This window comes from Camelus ferus, chromosome 29 (genome assembly GCF_009834535.1).
Source record: "Camelus ferus isolate YT-003-E chromosome 29, BCGSAC_Cfer_1.0, whole genome shotgun sequence".
Lineage (NCBI taxonomy): Eukaryota > Metazoa > Chordata > Mammalia > Artiodactyla > Camelidae > Camelus > Camelus ferus.
In genome coordinates, this window is record NC_045724.1 from 4,408,565 (window position 1) to 4,426,121 (window position 17,557).

Sequence of the window (17,557 nt, forward strand, 5' to 3'; positions counted from 1 at the left end):
AAACTGGATGAAGGCAACTTAAAAGGTATATACTTTCAGTTATAAAATAAATAAACAGTAGGGATGTCCTCTATAACTCAATTAATATAATGAACACTGCTTATGTTATATATCAGAGTTGCTAAAAGAGTGAATCTTGAGTTCTCATCATGGAAAAAGGTTTTTTTATTTTCCTTTTCTTTGTATCTATATGAAATGACAGACTCTCATTAGACTTATTATGGTAATCATTTCATGATGTATGTCAGTAAAATCATTTTGCCATACACCTTAAACTTACACAGTGCCACGATGTCCAACACATCTCAATAAACTGGAAGAAAAAAAAAGGCACAATAATTAAATGCAACACTTTATCCTTCCAAGACAGTTCTCTGAGGACTGAATCTGTACAGAGAACTCTGCTTTGCTGGGTCTCAACAGGAAAACTAAGGTTTCCCCCAAGATTTTTTTTTTTTTATGATTGTATTCATCTTGCAGGTTTTTTTGTAAAGATCAGAAAACTTGAAGCTATTTTTTCCTTTCCATATATGGTTCATTTGGGTCATAGAAAATTAGAAAATTGCCTTTTTGAAAATTGACGTTTCTTTCTTTTGTCTTAATGATACCCTACGCTTTCACATTTTGTATTTCATTAACTTTGGACAATAATCTTGTGACATAGGTTGGACAAGAGTAGCGTTACGACTCTTTAAGGTACAAGTGGTTTTAAAAAATAACCCAACACAGTGTAAGCCAACAAAAAAAGCAATGCTTTAGTCTGGATAACTGAGAAGTCAAGGGATGGAACTTTCTTCCATCTACGGCTGAATCCAAGGGCTCAAATGATATCACCAAGGTCCTGTGTTCTTCCGCCCAGTTTTCTTCTGTATTACCCTTATTTTCTCCGACTGCAGAAGGATTCCCTCAAGTTTCTGGAGAAGGTGGCAACAAGCAGCCTCAATTTCACATCATCCCAGCACGAGGACAGTAAAAGCAAGACACAAGCTTCTCCACTAGCTTTAGTTGGAAAATCTTTAGAAGATGACGGTAATTATTAGCTCAACCAGGACCACTTGGAGGGAGATGGGTGGTTCCCCAGAAAGGGATGCTGAGCAGATAATGAATGCTCACTGAAGTGGGTATATACTGAATGGCTGTCTACGTGTGAGAAACGGAGGCACAGAGAATTGAAGTAACTTTTCCACAGTCACAGTTGGTGATAGAAGTAAAACAGAAATTCATGCCTCCTCACTCGTATCGCTCGTCATGCCTCTGCTCTTGCCTGTACAACCGTATTATTTCCTTGGTGTATGTATCTCTAGCTCACCATTTCAACATTCAAGCTAGTCCCATAAGTTTTAATAAACGCTATAATGTCATTCCATCACATCTCTTTGTCTTCTGCATATACATCAATAATTTTGCATTCAAGGAACCATAATAATACCTGCCTTGTTTGCTTCAGTGTTTGTGGATAACTCTGGCCTTATAGAATGAATCTAATGGTTTTCTGTCATTTGGGTGTCATTTTGGTCTTACCCCTACACGTTATGGGCATTTTACACCAAGATTTTAAGGTGTTTTTAAAAGTCAGTCTTTAGGAAAAAACACAGAATTTTAATAAAAATGCATTTGACAAGTAATAACTCCTCGCTCCTTAATGTAGTTTCTAATTTGTGTGTGTATGATCGACACAGTAAGACAATTTACCGTAAAAGTAGTTCATCTTTATATGAGCAGGCAAGTGGCTGATTTGGCACGAAGAAGACTTGACCAAGGGCCCGCCCTCGCGGATTCTAGTTTGGTTTTGTCAATTACTAGTTGTATGGAAACCCGAAAATGGCTTCAACTCTGAGCCCTCAGCAGCCTCACTTAAAACATGGGAGTGGTATTACGGCCTCTTTTTGATACTTAGAGCAGAACTCACGTACGTTACAAAAATGTCTGTCCTTCTACATTTGTTTAAAAGCTGGCTTTTCCTGTGACCTTAACAAAATAAGCAGAGAACCTGTGAAAATTGTTACCTTACTGGAGAGCTCCTCTTGGAAGAAGTGAGTCAATTTTCTGGAAAACTCAACCCACAACGCCTCAGTTGGGAAATACACACAGACATACAACCAAAAGGCAAAAATGCTTCTTCTAAGATTTTCTAAGTTCCCTGATTCTTGTTTTACAACAGTCTTATATTTTCTTGTGTCTCTGCTGTGCTGTCAGAAACTCTCTTTTAGAAGCAAGGAAACTTCAGTGAGGAAAGCATTTCAATTCCCGCTCATTACAAATTTTCCCTTTGGAGGCTATAGCTGTAGACCATTTTCAGACACTTTTTTTCACCCGGACGCCATCCAGAGGTGCGCAGCGCCACCTCCTGGGAGCGTGGGCCCAGCCAGCCAGCAGTAAGCGGCTGAGGACCGATCACGAGGGTTACGGTCTTCGTGGCTCAGACGACTCAGACACCTCGGCGGTTTCAGTACACGTACCCACCCGAGGAATTCGAGACTTGGCTGCGTCGTTAACGCCTCAGCCGAGGACAGGTCCTCGACCCAGAGAAAGGCAAGGGATGCCAACGGGGCGGGACTTCCCACGGTGGGTGGGACTTCTCTCTCTGGGCGGGGCTTCGCAGTGTTCAGGAGAGGATGCGCCGCGGCTGCGTCGGTTTTGCGGGCGGGAGTACGTTAGGTGGGTGGCAACCAGCCCCTGGGCGGAACGACGTTCTGTGGGCGGGGCTTTGCTCCGCGTACTGGCTTGTGCTCGGAGAGTAGGACTTCGCTCAGTGGGTGGGGCTACAGCGGTGGGCGGGGCTTATCGCTATGGACCGAGCTGCAAGGGTGGGACTCCGCCCTGTGGGCGGGGCGTCGCTCGGTGGACGGAACCCTTGACTGGCTCCCTCCTCCCGGAACTTCCTGGATCCTGAACGTGCAAGTGGCGTCACCTGGAGCGTGAGCAGCTGCGCGAGGATATCCGAGGTCTGGTGAGAGGTTAATAAAGAAATTTTCCGGCGGGCTGGCGTGAAGTGTCCGGGGGTTGGGACGGGACTGGCGGGCCGTGGGCCGCTGCCATCCGTAGGCTCGGTCCCGTCTCGCAGGCAGCTCAGTCGGCCGCAGGCCCGCTGGCCCAGGCTCCGAACCCCGGTGCCTGTTAGGCCTTCAGCTCGCCGCAGGTCCCCGTCTTTGGTTGTTCTGTTGTCGCCAGTTTCCACGCGGTTGTGCAAGAAAACCCTTATCCCCCTGGCTAGGTTTCACCTCCACGAACCTTCCTCACGTCCCCAGCTCTGTTGGCTCCTTCCCTTTTGTGACCTCACTTGTATGCGGCCTATAACAGCACCTATTATTATGTCTTGTGTTTGTATGTTTCCCACGTACGTGTGTCTGTCCTCTGTCACATTTGACACATAGTAATTGGTTAATGAATAGTGTATGAATGATCGCATTTTGGTTACTTATTGGAAGGATTTTAGATTATTTAATTTGATTTATGTGTATCTTATATAATAATGTGCTTTCTATTGTGTTCAGTAATTCGGAGTGCTGTTGGGGTTCAGAAGCGTTGCTGTCTCTGTTGAGCAATTTCCTGAGGCTAGACTTTGAAGGATATAAATTTCAGTCAAGAGATACAATGTGAGCAAAGGAAAGAAAGGAAGAATGTGCAAGGTGTCTTCAGAGAGCTATGAGTTCACTAGGCCAGGTGGGTAAAGAGAACGAGCAGGAGATACATTTGATAGATTTATGCTAGTGTCAGACTTCTAGCAATATGCCAGGGTAAAGCATATTGTTCCTTGTGCGTTGGAAGAACCATTGAAGGATTTTAACATTGGGACAGTTCATTACGTGACAGTATGCAGGATAAACTTGAATGCATACGGCTCAAGTCAGGGATTGACAATCTTTTTGTAAAGGGCCAAATAGTGAATATTTTAGGCTTTGCGGGGCGCAGTTGTAGCAGGAAGGCAGCCACAGACAATACATAATCAAATGGACATAGCTGTGTTCTATTTAAAAACTTCATTTACAAATACAGGTCCCTGACCTGATTTGGTCCATGGGTATAATTTGTTCCAACCCATAGTCTAACCAAATACATCTAAGGACTACAGCAGTAACGCAGTCCTGAACTAGGCAGTACTAAATCATGTTTCGGTATTGCATTTTTATTTCTATATGAGAGGCCGTATCATAGAATGAGAGCTCTGGATCTAGTCTGCCTGGCTTTGAATCTTGGCATTCCCTGATTACTGACAGTGTGACAATGGGCAGATTAACTTCTCTTTGCATCATTTTTGTTTTTATCTGCAAAATGAGGATAAAATAGTACCTCCCACGAAGTGTTGTTGGAAAGAGTAAATTAGTTAAAGCACATAAAATGTTAGCATAGTGCTTGTACAAAGTACAAATAGTAAAAGCTCAATAAATCTAAATTTTTTTTAAATTGTTCCTCACATGCATTGTTAAAGACAGGTGTGAGAGATGTCCCTAAGGTGGAATTTACAGGCATAGTGTGTGTTTAGCTGTAGAACAGAGAGAATAGAAAGTTCTCAGGCAAGAGCCATTCACACAGAGGTGATACGGATGTTGTGGAAGTACTTTGGGAAGGGAAGTGCAAGATTAAGGACTGATTTGGAGAAGGTGCACACAGGAGTAAAAAGGGGTGAAAGGAAGGAAGGAGACAGGAGTTGTTGGTCCTAGAATATGAAAGGGACCAGAGCGGAATGGCAGTATGTGAACCAGAGAAGGATGGATGGTGATGGTTAGCATTGTCAGATGCTGCAGAGAGCAGCAAAAACAATTACTGTGCTGATAATATTAATTAATGAATTCAACCAGCAGAAATTAATGTGGAGCCTCCTGTGGGTCAAGTGCTGGAGCTGTAGAGAATTAGATACACGCTCTGCACTCAAACAGAAAATCTGGTAGGGGCCCAAAGCATGGAAATAATTTCAACATAAGCAGCAACTTCAAGAAGAACCAAGAGTAAGATGGAGTTTCTTAGATTTCTTACTTTTACTTGAAAAACTTAAATTAGTTTACAGTTCAGAAATGTGGGCAGCTTAATGGAGCTCCTCTCCTTTCTTTCCTAGACAATGGCCAAGAACAAACTAAGAGGGCAGAAGTCCAGGAATGTATTCCACATAGCTAGCCAAAAAAGCTTTAAGGTTAAAAATAAAGCAAAACCAGTTACCACTAATCTTAAGAAGGTGAGTATCAGTTACACACTCTCCCTTTATTGTTTACAAGCAAAGCACACTTGTAGAGCCACTCAAAAACTGAATGTTATTTAAAACAGGTAATCTTAGCCTTTCCTACAAAGGCAAGATGATTTTAAATGTTTTTTTAAAAATGAGGAAGAATAACCTCCCTTTCTTGAATCCAGATGTGCAAAAAGAGCATTTTAACTGCAAATGTGTGAAGCTTCAAATACCAGTTTTAATAGCTTCCTTAGAGCACAGAAGTCATAAAGTTATCTTTGAAAACAGTTATTTCTGAACTCAGATATTTTCAAGAACCTCTTAACAGAAGCCAAGATACAGAGATTTTCTCTTAAAATATCCAGAACTCAAACAAAAACCTATAAATAGAAGATAAGATATTTTGTTTCTTAAAGTGCAAAACTTGAAAGAGAAAGGAGTTGCTTCATCTTCCTTATTTCAAAATATCTGGGGATGGGGAATTCCTTCAACATTAAGTAGGTTGTTTAAGATGATTATTCAAGAAAATGTTTTCAAGTTTAAGTAGTAGGGAGCGTCAGCTCTCCAGGACTTAGTAATTATCATAGTTGCCCACAGAAGTATTTTAAGTGTTTTAGTGGAACAGTTTTGTGACTTTTGGAAATGCTATAAAGGATATAAAGCTGGGTGATACGACGGGAGTTTGAAGGTGACAGTTTTACGTAGAATTGTCTTCAAGGTTGACATTGAAACCAAGACCTGAGTGATAAGGAGCTAGTGATGCAGAGAGCTGGGAAGCTTTGGGAGCAGCATTCTGGGCAGAAAGAAAGCAAGTGCAGAGGCCCCAAGCTAGGGAAAAGCTTGGCGTGTTTAAGGAAGGTGATTTTGTTTAGATAGGAACTCCTAGAAGCTTTCTGTATGCTACGGGAAAAGATAAGTGGGTAGGCTGCCTGGTTGGAGAAAGTAGTGAATCGTTTTTGCAGAAAGTAGAGAAACTTAATTACGAGGGGGAGGTCATAAGATTGCCAGGCGCGAACTAAATGGTCAATTGAAGTTGGAGGTCATGAATTTAAAGCGAAGCCTGTCAGCCAGTTATGATTTTCTACAGCTTCAGTTTTAGGGTCAGAAAAGGCTGACAGTTGAGATTAACTAGGTCACCAAGCAAGTCTGATTGAGGGAAAAGAGAAAGCAAGTTAAGAGATTGTAAAGAAGTGATGGGTTAGTGGTCATGGAATCTGTGCTAAAGGAAAAAGGGTATGAAAATGGGAAAAGTAGTGAATTTGGCAGGAAAAGGTTTCAGTGAGATTTAAGGATTGTTAAACGGAGTGAACCAGAAGGATAGGAGGTGGTGTGACAGGTAATGACGCAGCCTAAGGTGATGCGTGGGAGCGAATGGCTGGGGTGGGTAGCGGACAAGACCCCTGGAGATGAGGACCAGAAGAGATCAAGAAGCCATAGGATTAGATTTTTGTTGAAGCCACTAAACAGGCATGAGAGGTCAGTGAGCCAAGGATCGAGATCTTTCATGAAGGAGCAAGTAGTCATGGTCTTGGTGGTGACAGTCACGAGGAAAAGGGTGCCAGAGTGTCCTGATGCCTAAGGTGCAAAGGAGCTGAGAATTTCGAAGGAGGACTGTTTGGGCGCAGCAGTCAGGAACGAGTGGGGAGCATCATCTCCACCTTTTAGATTCAAGAGGTGGGAGCTACCAGGGCTGTTGTCCTCAGCAGAGCACCAGGGACTTTCATCAAGGGAGGATTCAGAGATGCACTTACTGTTAGAAGGATGCTGAAAACATTCAATCCAGGTTCCTCATTTTACAATGTGAGGTGATAGCGCCAGAGCCTAAAAAGATTGTGGTCACATATTTTGGCCTGCTTACACCAGGAAAAGTCAAGGTACGAAGTACACCCACATAATTTTCATTTTAAAAATCCAGAACCTCTTGGCTAACATTTACCAATAAGATGATAAGAGTTTTCGTGTGAATTATCCCCACAAATTGGTAGGGTTGCTCAGAGTTTTTAGATTTAGGGGTTTAATAAGATGAAATTAAGGTTGCCTGTATTTCATCCTTAATGGTTATGAGATCATGGATTAATGCTCTTTCTTTTTTTAAAAGATAAAGATTGTGAATGATGAAAAAGTGAACAGAATGAACAAAGCCTTTATAGATATACAAAAGGAGCTTGCACATTTCTCAAGAGGCCTTTGCCTTGAACCTCTGCAGAAACAGCTGGTGAGTAGAAATCATTTCCTTTTGTTACAGCTAATAAATTGAAGGCTCATAAATTAAACTCCGAATTTTCAAAGCCTGTAAGTGTAATGTAATGTTTAGTACTTGGTTCTGTAGTCTGTACAGCATATTCAGACTCTTACAACGTTGAGTCTAAATATGAGAATTTATTGTCCTATTTCCAAATGTATGACTAGAAAAAGTTAAATTGAGTAACAGAGTGTATGTCATTTTTGTTCGCTTGTTATCTAAATTTTCAAATATAATTTTCTCTCTCCAGACTCCTGAGCAGCGTCACGAAGACAAACCAGTTAACGTTGATGAAGCTACAAGATTAATGGCTCAGCTGTAATACACCAGTGATGCAGTAAATTCCCCAAATAGACCAATAAATTAAATGTTTCATACAATTTTATTTTTTAAAATCTTGTTAATGTACAGGCATTGGCACATTTTCCAAACAAACTACATAAAGAGGCTCTTTCCTATAATCTAGGAAAGTGGAATGTCAGAAGTCAACAAAATGTGAAAAACTTAAAGTGCTAAAACAGAAGGCACTTCACAAAATCTGTTCACTGAAACAGTTAATATATCCTAGTTTACACACTTCACTTTATAAGTGGCAGTGAATGTCTGTTTGGATTGGAGGACACACAGAAATGTGGACAGACTCTTGGCAGTAAAAATATAAGACAGACAAATGATGAGCCCTTGGCCAACTTCTTTTTTTTTTTTTTTTTTTTGATGACCTTAAGTCTACTTTAACTTTCCTCTCATATGAGGAAAAAACAGAAAGATTCAGAATTGGAAGAAAAGTTGAAATTGTAGAATGTAATGACTTTGAAGGTGGGGGTTGGTGGCTAGGCAATCACTTTTTCCCCTGAAGCAATCAGAGCCCTTTGTTTTTATGGTTGAAGTTTTGTGAAGTAAAAAAAGAAAGTATTAGGGAAGAACACGTCAGAATCAGTGAACTAAAAAGGTGTTACATTCATTATTTTAAATACTTAGGTTATTAAGAAGTCTAAAATGTTACACAGTTAGAGGTAGATAATAGTCCCAAGTTTCCGTGGAATCTAATAATTTAGTATCTGGACGTCAAACAGATCACAAACTCCTTCATTATCATCTAAATTAAAGTTGTAGTCATCGGCTGGGGTCGGAGAAAGCCGTAAGAGCGGAAACACTGCAAGCAAGAAACAAATTCAGTGTTAAAGATGGTTTCTACATACAGGTAACGATGACTAGCATAAAGTACAAAATATGTTACCCATGTTATACAGTTTTTAAAAATACACAGGAAAAGTAATAGTCAAATTATGACTACATTGTAGTCATGGTATTTTGTGTTTATTTTAAATGATTCTTGTTTAAAGACATTCTATGCATTGGTTGCATTAGCTTGAGAAATAAAGGTTAAGATTTTTAGTGGTTGAACTTGTCACTAAAATTTAAGATTCAGAAACACTGGTCAAAGTATTTTCTCTGATCTGCTAAGTGAGCTATCACTTTGAAAACAGAAAGGAACTAAACTTAAAAATAAATATGCTGAAATTCTCTGCATTTACAGAAGTGTTTAATAAACTCGAGGTGGTTACTGTACCATTTGCTAATTTAGCAGCTGCCACTTCCTGGGTCTCAGCTATTATGTATTTGTCAGGAACTAGGACTCTGAATCCAAGAACATATGGATTCAGAGTCTTGGAGGCCCCGAGAGTAATTATTAAAGTAACTACAATATTGTAGCTAGTTGATTTTTCAGAATTATTTCAGAGCAGATGATGACAAAGCTAACATTAGTAATAGTGACTTCACATTGGCAGCTTGACATTGGCCACAGTGGGGATATTTACAAAACTTACGTTTTCAGATTACCTGTTGATTTAGATACATTGTTTTACTTTTCTTGACCAAGTTCTCCAGGCATAAAAAGGGCTAGTGTGCCAACAGTTTAGAAGTTTATTCAGTGAAAATGATAACTATCCCCTTATGAATTCTTTTTCCTCAGAATGCAGGCAAGGAAAAATCTGAAGCTTGCCTATGATTTACTATATAGAGTATTAAGGGAGACTTTTCATGAATCACCATAGTACATTAAGCAGTTAAAAAATATATAGGTTCTTCAGTTCTTTTAAATCATGTGCCACTTATAAATTCTAGAAAAGCATTATTGATGTGTAAGATGGTTATTAAAATTTTTTAACTACTTACCATCAGAAGACATTAACTCATCAATGATATCCCCACTAATAGATCCTGCTGGAGACAGAAATGTGATAAAGCTTAATTAACACTACAAAATCAAAATACTAGAACTTTACGGAAACATACAGAACTTTTAAACTTGCGAACTCTACATACAGGCCAAGAGACTCATCGTTTTTCTCCCAAAACTGACTCCTCAAGTTTTAGAACGTCAGTGGTACCATGATTCTCCCAATCACCCAACCTTAAAACTTCAACATCACTTTCCATCCCTCCTGTTAATTTTATCTTTAGAGCTCATACATAAAAGGTTACTTATTTTGCCTGAACAGTATTTCTCAAATCTGTTCCAATCCCATTGTCATCACCTCATTTTAGCCTCAGTGTTCTCTCACAGTTTCATAACTGCAAATATCTAATCTTGTCTCCATTGCCTCTAATCTCTTCTTCCCTCGGCCAACAGCCTCTTCTTTCCTAATCATGTTACTTCTGTGCTTACCAGGATACAGTTCTAAACACGCCACTTCCCTGGCCACAAATCTTCACTGGTTTTATCCTCTGAAGCCCTAACTCAGTCTGCTATTCAAGGGCCTCTCTTATCTTTCTTTACTATTTCCAAATACAAAATCATGTACAGAAATGAAGTACTCAAAAGTTTTTTTAATGCTTTGTGGAAGCCAATGTACTAATTGTGTCTAAGCTAAACTATACAAAGCCAGCCTATTTTATTCATCCCTAATTGGGGTTATAATTAGGGTATAAGCTTTCAAAGGATGACACTTTCTGTTGTGCACCCCTGTGGCCTATGGTATAGAAATACTTATAGGGGAAGGGTATGAACAACAGGAAGCTGGAAAATACTCTGTGTCTCTGAGATCTTTTTAGTCTCACTCTAAACCACTGTGAACTCGCAGAGTAGACCACATCCCAAAGGTAAAGATAAACAAGTTGGATTATGTACAATACAGTTTTTAATCATCTGCTGTACTGTGTTTGTATTGGCATAGCAGTCATTCATTCAGCAACCACTGAGAGAGTATCAACCATGGTCCTTTATTTAGAATCAGTAAGGAGTTGCGAAATACCTTGCCATGTAAGCCAGGGGAAAGACTGGGTACCAGGGAACCTTAGGACATGTGGCCCACGATTCCTGATGCCCGGTTTTTAGAGTTTCGGCTATTTATCAATTCACAGATGAAGCAACTCGGGAAGGCATAATTTCATAAATAATTGTAGTTGAGACCACTTATCAACTCTGTAAAACTAAGCTTTCCAAATAAAAAAAAGTATAACAATAGAAAATGCAGAGAACAGGAGGCATGAGTCACTAATTACACTGGTATGATTTTTCTTAAAGGCAGCTAAAGCACATTTCACTTATGTATAGTAGAGTTACTAAGAGAGAAAAGAACCTTAACAAGGTAAATCTCAGATAAAAATCTGACATAAATAGTAAAAGGAGGGTGGGGGGAACAAATCTGGTCTAATTTTAAAAATGGAACCCTAAGAAAAATTGCATAAATTTATATATATATAAATATATATATATACATATATACACACATATATATATATTCACACAGCCTATGAGAAAAGTATGTAGTGATATAATTAAAGACAAGATCTGTTTTTAAATTTTCCTCGTAATACCTATCGCAGTGCTGGGCACACAGGAGACACGAAATTACTTCTTGATCAAGTTTAAAATTTTGCCTCTTGTACCAGATAACAGAATAAAGTCACAACTGACAAATACAGAAAAGCTCTCCAACTTGTTTAATACAGAATTTATATTTCCCCTGCTCTACTTTTTAAAACAAAGGCCCTGAACCCACCTGAAGATAAGTCTGTGGCTGGTGTCTGCTGAACATTCTGGCTTCTTTCGGTGACATGTTGCTCAGGCAGGTTCTGAGTTGCCGGGTTGGATTTCTGTGGGGTCACTGGAGTCGAGGGCTGAGAGGAAGGTTGTGTGAGGTCATCAGGTGGGGGAACAGGAAAAACCACGGGCTTAGATGAGCTGGATTCTTTATTTATAAGCAGCACGTGGATAGGTCCTGAATGACTCTTTAGATTGATCTGGTATTTCTTTTGTCCATTCTGACCCTTTGAAGTTATTAGGTATAAACGAATGAATGTCAACATTTCTAGCTACCTTGAAACATTAAAAATAAGACAGGCAAAGCTGCTAGGGACTAACTAAATACATACAACAAAATAAAGTCATTAAGTCAAAACAAGAGTAGAGACCAAGAGTGAAATGGGATATTGAGGGCATAGGAACCACTTGCCCCTAAAAGCAAGCTTTTCTCAAGTCCTGGTCATCAAAAACTTGCAGTTGTAGAATTCTGGAAACCATCCATTTTTACTGTAATCATACATGTCAGTGTTCTCAGTGCTCCAAGCACTGTCCGTATGTTTGGAAGTCCATCCCCTGGCATCAGCCGCCATGGATGTGGTCATCCCAACATGCATCCTAAGTGGCAATTATTGCCCAAGTCAAAACTTTTTCTATTCAGCAAAGCACCAAGACAACTGACTTTGCCTACAGAGATATAAATGTAAAGTCACTCCATTTCAAAAAGGTAATTTGTATTCTGATGCTTCAGAATCCAGTAATAGAAATGCCTAAATACAAACGTCTAGAATAGCTGGGAGGAGGGAGGAAGAGGATAATAGTAAATTTTTCCACCTTTTTTTGGTGGTGATAATTGTCAAGTCAGTTTGTTTCAGGAGATTTAAATCCAAAAAAACTAAAATGGAATTTGTATTAGCGTAGAGTCGGTAAGTATCTTTGACTCAATAAGCCACAAAACATTTTTTAAAGGACTGAATTTAGAGCAATATATTATTGTTGATATTTAAAGTGACTTCTCCTCAGTCACGATTGTTATATTGGTTATAGATATAGTCAAGACTGATTTTTTTTTAAGATTATTGATTGTATCATTACACATTCCTTGATATCTTCTATCTCAAATAAAATCAAACTTAAAGAAAAGAAAATGCTAGATGATTCAATCACTTCTATAATTTTACCTAAGTACTGAAGACATCCAAATTCAGGTATCAATACTTTCAGACAACTTAAAAGCAGTAACTTTAAAGTATTAGGTCATATTCAGCTAAAGAAAATAAACTTTTGTCCCTCTTGAACAGCAGATCCATTTTAACCAAAGTTATCCTACATACACACCATTTCTGGAATAGGTACCTCCAGCTGTGTACCAGAAGGTGCTTGAATGGCCAAAAGTGTATCACCTGGTCAAAAAAAAAAATTAAGAAATAAAGATTTTTACATTTTAGAAATATTTTAGAAAATACTATTAACCCTGGAACTCAGTGGCCAGGAGTATGCGCTCTGAGAATGCTTGGATTTGAATCCCAGGCTGGGGGACCTCGGGCTTCAGTTCTTACTTCTGTGAAATGGAGGCAGAGGAAGTATAACTTACTGCACCGGTTTGTTCTGAGGACTAAATGAGACGCTGTATGTATTAGTAACTCTTAGAACAGGGCAAATACTCGGCGTTCGCTCCATTATTCTCATTAACAAATTCAGTTCGAGTTCATTTTGCTTTCACTCAGTCTCGCGCCAGGTCTGAGATTCATGAAAGCTTTTAGCCTCAGTTAAATAACACTCTGCCTGAAGTAGACGATCTAATGACTGGAGATACTAGAGATAAGGTACGATACAGTGAAATCCTGCGCTTAAGTGAACTTCCTTTGGAAGCCCAATTCTGCAGCCATCTCTGCTGAGCTGAAGGTTAAGAATACTTCCCCAAACTTCCTTTGAAAGCTTGGGAGATACGGTGGCAAAGCAGAGCCATAAGGTCAGATATATTACCAACGTGGTCTTAGATGAAAGTCAGATTTGACATGGCAAGGTGTGTGGCAGCTTTTTTTGGTATGTGCGTGATACACAAGACTGTCCTTTTAATAGAGCATGTAAAATTAAATATAACTGCATGCAAAATTTTATATATATATATAAAATGGGTATAGCCATGGATATGGTCATCCCCACATACTGTCCTAAGTGGCAACTATGGACACCCCCCGTTTTAGTTATTAATACATTATATTGTCATTTCAAGGGGAAAACATGGAGGCTGGGGATGGAATAGGGTGAGGGATAATTTTCCTGATTATAAAATGGATACACTTCACTCTGTCCCCTTGCTTTCTCTGAGTTCCATTTATGACCACATTTGCTGCCTAATGTTTCATCAACAGTGCCAAGGAGAGTCGTGTTCTGGTTCAAGTTTGGTCAATGACTTTGTGATTCTGTGACTTTGAGACCATCGCTTAATCCCTCTCTGACAGCTGCCTCTCCCACACACAGTTTATACCTGCCAATGCCTGTAATCAAGTGTGAAAAGCAGTTATTGTCATGAGAACTGAAGTGACAGCAGCTATCAACACACGGCACTGTACTGTAAGACAAAATGTCCACGACTCCGGAAGGTAACGACTTGGGGTGCACGAATGGGGAATTCTGAGTCACGTTACACTAAACAGGTTGATCAGAGGAAGAATGTGAGAAAAAACTGACTAACAGCACTTACCATTAAAGCAATTACAGATGTCTTCATGAGTTACATAGGAAAATGTACTGTCACAGAGTTAAGGAACATTTATACCAAGGTTGAGACATTGAAATTAAGATAATAAATCTGAAGGCCAAAATAAACAAAATGACCAAATGCATGAAGGACTGTCACACATGGTCAGATAAAAAAGAACCAAGTCTTTTAGTCTGAAAAGGCAAAGGCAATCAAACAAAGGTCCGTAAGAGAAGTGTCCATCCTTTGAGAAGAAGCCACTTTTGATTTCTGTGATGTCTGAGGACGCTTGGGAGAGATGGAAGACATATTCCTCGTGGAAATTGACTTTTTTTCAATTAGGGCTTCTGGGGGCAGGACACCGACGGGGAAGAGCATGCTACGAGCAGGAGTGAAGGGCGCCTGCGTAAACCTCCGCACCGAGAGTCTCCTTGGGTCATGGTTTAGGGGACTGGGGGCGGCCAGAATCTCGGAAAGCAGGGCAGCAAAGTGCGATACCAACTAGTTCAATGGTTTTTGAATCTTGGGGCTCCACAGGGCACAGCTGGAAGCCCCCCATTGTTGTCAAACTGTTAAGGAGTTCTGATCCACAGAAAAGAAGTAACAGGTGAGATCAGGGACTTGTTCACCAAACACAAGACAACACGAATAATAATTTGTATATATTAGTCCAAAGTTCATGAGAGGTGGTACGAGGTCAATGTAGTTAAAACGTTCCATACAAGTACAGGTAAGTTTACAAATCAAGAGAATCGCAGACACACACAGTGACTGTGAGAAACACACAGAGGACAGCACTAACGTTTTCCCTCCAATACAGGAAGACAGACACACCCGCCTTGGAACCCCCACCCTGAGGAAGTAGTCTTTGGGTTCATATTAGGTAGAACGTATCCCGGACCGATCGCAGGCCCGTGATGTTTCATTTTCAAACCAAAATTAATTTTTCAAAACTTGAATTTCTACCACTTTGGAACCCCGAATGACTGAAGTACAGAACAAAGATTTAAGTATGCCTATGCACTTAACATTGTCTTCCAAATTCACAGGCCCCCTAAGCACACCTTAGCTAGCATATTACATCCTATCCATGGGTAGACCGAAACTAGATGAATTTGTTTTTCTCAATGCAACACAGAAACAGTGCTGACAGATGTACCAAATAACTTAAAAAGGTAAAAATGTTTAAATATTAGTATAAATTATAAGAATGTTATAAAATTAATGTTATATTCACCTGCAAAACTGAACTCTCTAAAAATACTAGGATAAAGTAACTGATCTTCAGACTGAAAGCATGTATTATATAAATACATATTCCACAGCTATATATGTATGTACAACTGACTTAAAAGGATATCTGTTATTAACGGAGTCGTCCATCACGTTTTTGATGCTCTGCTGTAGCCACAACTTCTGCTGATCAAGTTCTCTTTCCTTCAGTTCTAGATCTTCAATTTCAGCTTTAAGATATCTTAGTCTGTCTATGACTTCTTTAGTATTACAGCCAGCACCTACACCTCTTAAAAACATATGAGAGTTAACATCCTCAGTATCAGACCCAGGTTAGCATCACTTAATTTTTGCAGTAATAAAACTCACTTAATTAGTAACATATTCAAGACAGAAATCTTTACCCTTTTCTAAACATCAAGTATTAAAACCCTTGGAAAATAGAAAACCCCGTACCTCTGAACATGTTTCCTTAGACAATTTATTGGCAAGAACAAACCAAGTTACAAAAATTCCCAGTATGTTCTATCTGGAAGGTCAGGCTGGTGACTGAGGCACCAAAAGCATGTCAAAGCCGAAGAGTCACACCTGGAAGTCTCCCTAAGTAGCCTGAGATGCTAGTAAAACAGATTACAAACTTTTACTATTTTGGTGGGGTTTGGGGCTAAAACAAACCAAAGCCAAAGGGGACACATTTTTGTGGAACAGGAAGTGTTTGTCACATTCACACAACAGTTAACAAACGACATGCTTTCCAACTAACTGTTGTTTATAAAGTACATATTCCTACATGTAAGACACAGTTCCTGTTTTCAAGGAGTTTGTTTTAGTTGGACAGAGAAACACTTAGGCAGAGAGGGATTAATAATACAAAGCAGTATGCAGTGTGTACCAAAGAAGCAGCCTGACGGAGAAAATATTTGAATATTAAGAATGTAAATTAAACAGCAGAGAGGGCAAGGGGACATCCCAACACAGGAGTGACACAGAAGCCCAGAGAGGTGTGACCAGGGACATGAGGGGGGGCCTCGTGTGACTAGAGGTTGAAATAGAGGACTCAGAGAGATAAATGGTGAGATCAGATTTTACAGGGCACTGAGAAGAAAAATAAAGGTGGTAGCATAGAGTACTGGTTTGTGACTTACTTCCACTGTATACTGTTTTTTGACTTTTTTTCAATTAGGTCAATTCCTTCCAAGACATTGGTGATATCATAAATTCTTCTTTTTTGCCTCACAGCCAAAGTATCTGCAGCCTGTTTTAGGGGGGAAAAAAAAAGGAAGAACAAAGAACAATGAAATCAATTACAAGTCCTATTTTAAAGCCAAAAAGGGATGGTTATTAAGGTCACAGCATGAGAGCTCAATCCTAAATTTGACCCAGTCAGTTGCTTGGGAACAATAGCTGGGCATGTGCAGAACAACTCTCAAACACTGAAAATACCAAAGAAATGATTCCATGTAAAAGCCAGCAGATGTTGGAATGGAAGAAAAACGAAGAGGTCATGACACAAAGCCCACAAAAATAAAGGAACACAGTAAGAATACTTCACGTCACCTTCTGGGCTAATCCTGAAGACGCGCTGCTAATTGTCCGCCCCCGTCACCTCCGATCTTATTTCTCTGTTCATAAACAGTCTTGTCTAAAGACAGCCCTCAATTATTTTAGAAACTCTGAAAAATTATATCTCAGCAATTTTAAAATAATGAAGTTAAGATCCTTGGGGGGGGAAATTCTGAATTATACCCACAACGTAATACCTTGAAATACGTGGTCTGCATTTTCTTTTCTTTTTTGAAATTCACAACGAAAACAGAGGAATGAATCACGCCATCCCAACACAAAGCACAAAAGCAACAAGCCATCAAATTCGATCGCACAAGTTGTGTACTAGTAAATACCAAAGCTTGGTAGTTTCATTCACATTAGAGAAAATCAATGAAAATGTTTCATGCTGTCATGTCATGAATGAATTCAGGAATGCTGTAGAGTTCTTCTAATTAGTTCTTAATCACATTTTTGACATTGGTGCCCCCCATGGAACAGAACCTCAAAGAAGAGGTTACCTTGCAGCTCCTTTTTCCAGAGTGGATTAGACAACAGACAATCTTGAATGCGGAGTCACATTTTAAGATTCATGGTAGTCATGAAAAAGCCCATTAATGTCCTTACTGACAATATTCAGCACAT

General features: G+C 39.5%; 2 protein-coding genes across 11 annotated transcripts in view; one reads left to right on the forward strand and one right to left on the reverse strand.

The window, feature by feature from the left end:
• Positions 1-2,789: 2,789 nt before the first annotated feature.
• On the forward strand, positions 2,790-7,783 carry RBIS (ribosomal biogenesis factor). Of its 4 annotated transcripts, none has more exons than XM_032470266.1 (5): positions 2,794-2,945; positions 4,803-4,946; positions 5,054-5,170; positions 7,260-7,376; positions 7,654-7,783. In XM_032470266.1, the coding sequence occupies exons 3-5, from the start codon at positions 5,057-5,059 to the stop codon at positions 7,723-7,725; spliced, it is 303 nt and encodes a 100-aa protein (XP_032326157.1). In that variant the 5' UTR covers positions 2,794-2,945; positions 4,803-4,946; positions 5,054-5,056; the 3' UTR covers positions 7,726-7,783. The 4 variants fall into 4 exon arrangements, with proteins under 4 accessions (XP_032326158.1, XP_032326157.1, XP_014422514.1 ...); XM_014567028.2 differs by lacking the exon at positions 4,803-4,946 and adding an exon at positions 3,495-3,663 and having other exon boundaries at positions 2,811-2,945; XM_032470267.1 differs by lacking the exon at positions 4,803-4,946 and having other exon boundaries at positions 2,790-2,945.
• The window catches only part of E2F5 (E2F transcription factor 5), a 28,566-nt gene continuing 18,775 nt past the window's right edge, over positions 7,767-17,557 (reverse strand). Inside the window, exons 2-8 of one of the 7 annotated variants that reach the window (XM_032470265.1) lie at positions 16,513-16,622; positions 15,495-15,656; positions 14,138-14,181; positions 12,787-12,833; positions 11,411-11,528; positions 9,582-9,626; positions 7,767-8,556 (exon numbers count right to left, since the gene is read on the reverse strand). In XM_032470265.1, coding sequence (XP_032326156.1) covers positions 8,447-8,556; positions 9,582-9,626; positions 11,411-11,528; positions 12,787-12,833; positions 14,138-14,181; positions 15,495-15,656; positions 16,513-16,622 — 636 coding nt within the window. In that variant the 3' untranslated portion in view covers positions 7,767-8,446. Of the gene's footprint in view, positions 8,557-9,581; positions 9,630-11,410; positions 11,679-12,768; positions 12,834-14,137; positions 14,182-15,494; positions 15,657-16,512; positions 16,623-17,557 lie in introns of all 7 variants that reach the window. The other 6 variants (XM_032470264.1, XM_032470261.1, XM_032470263.1 and 3 more) reach the window with 6 other exon arrangements.

What these genes read in the sequence shown, in the direction of transcription:
- RBIS (XM_014567028.2), top strand. An exon ending in TTACCACTAATCTTAAGAAG is followed by an intron (nt 5,171 to 7,259) that starts GTGAGTATCAGT and finishes TTTTTTTAAAAG; the next exon opens with ATAAAGATTGTGAATGATGA. An exon ending in AACCTCTGCAGAAACAGCTG is followed by an intron (nt 7,377 to 7,653) that starts GTGAGTAGAAAT and finishes TTCTCTCTCCAG; the next exon opens with ACTCCTGAGCAGCGTCACGA.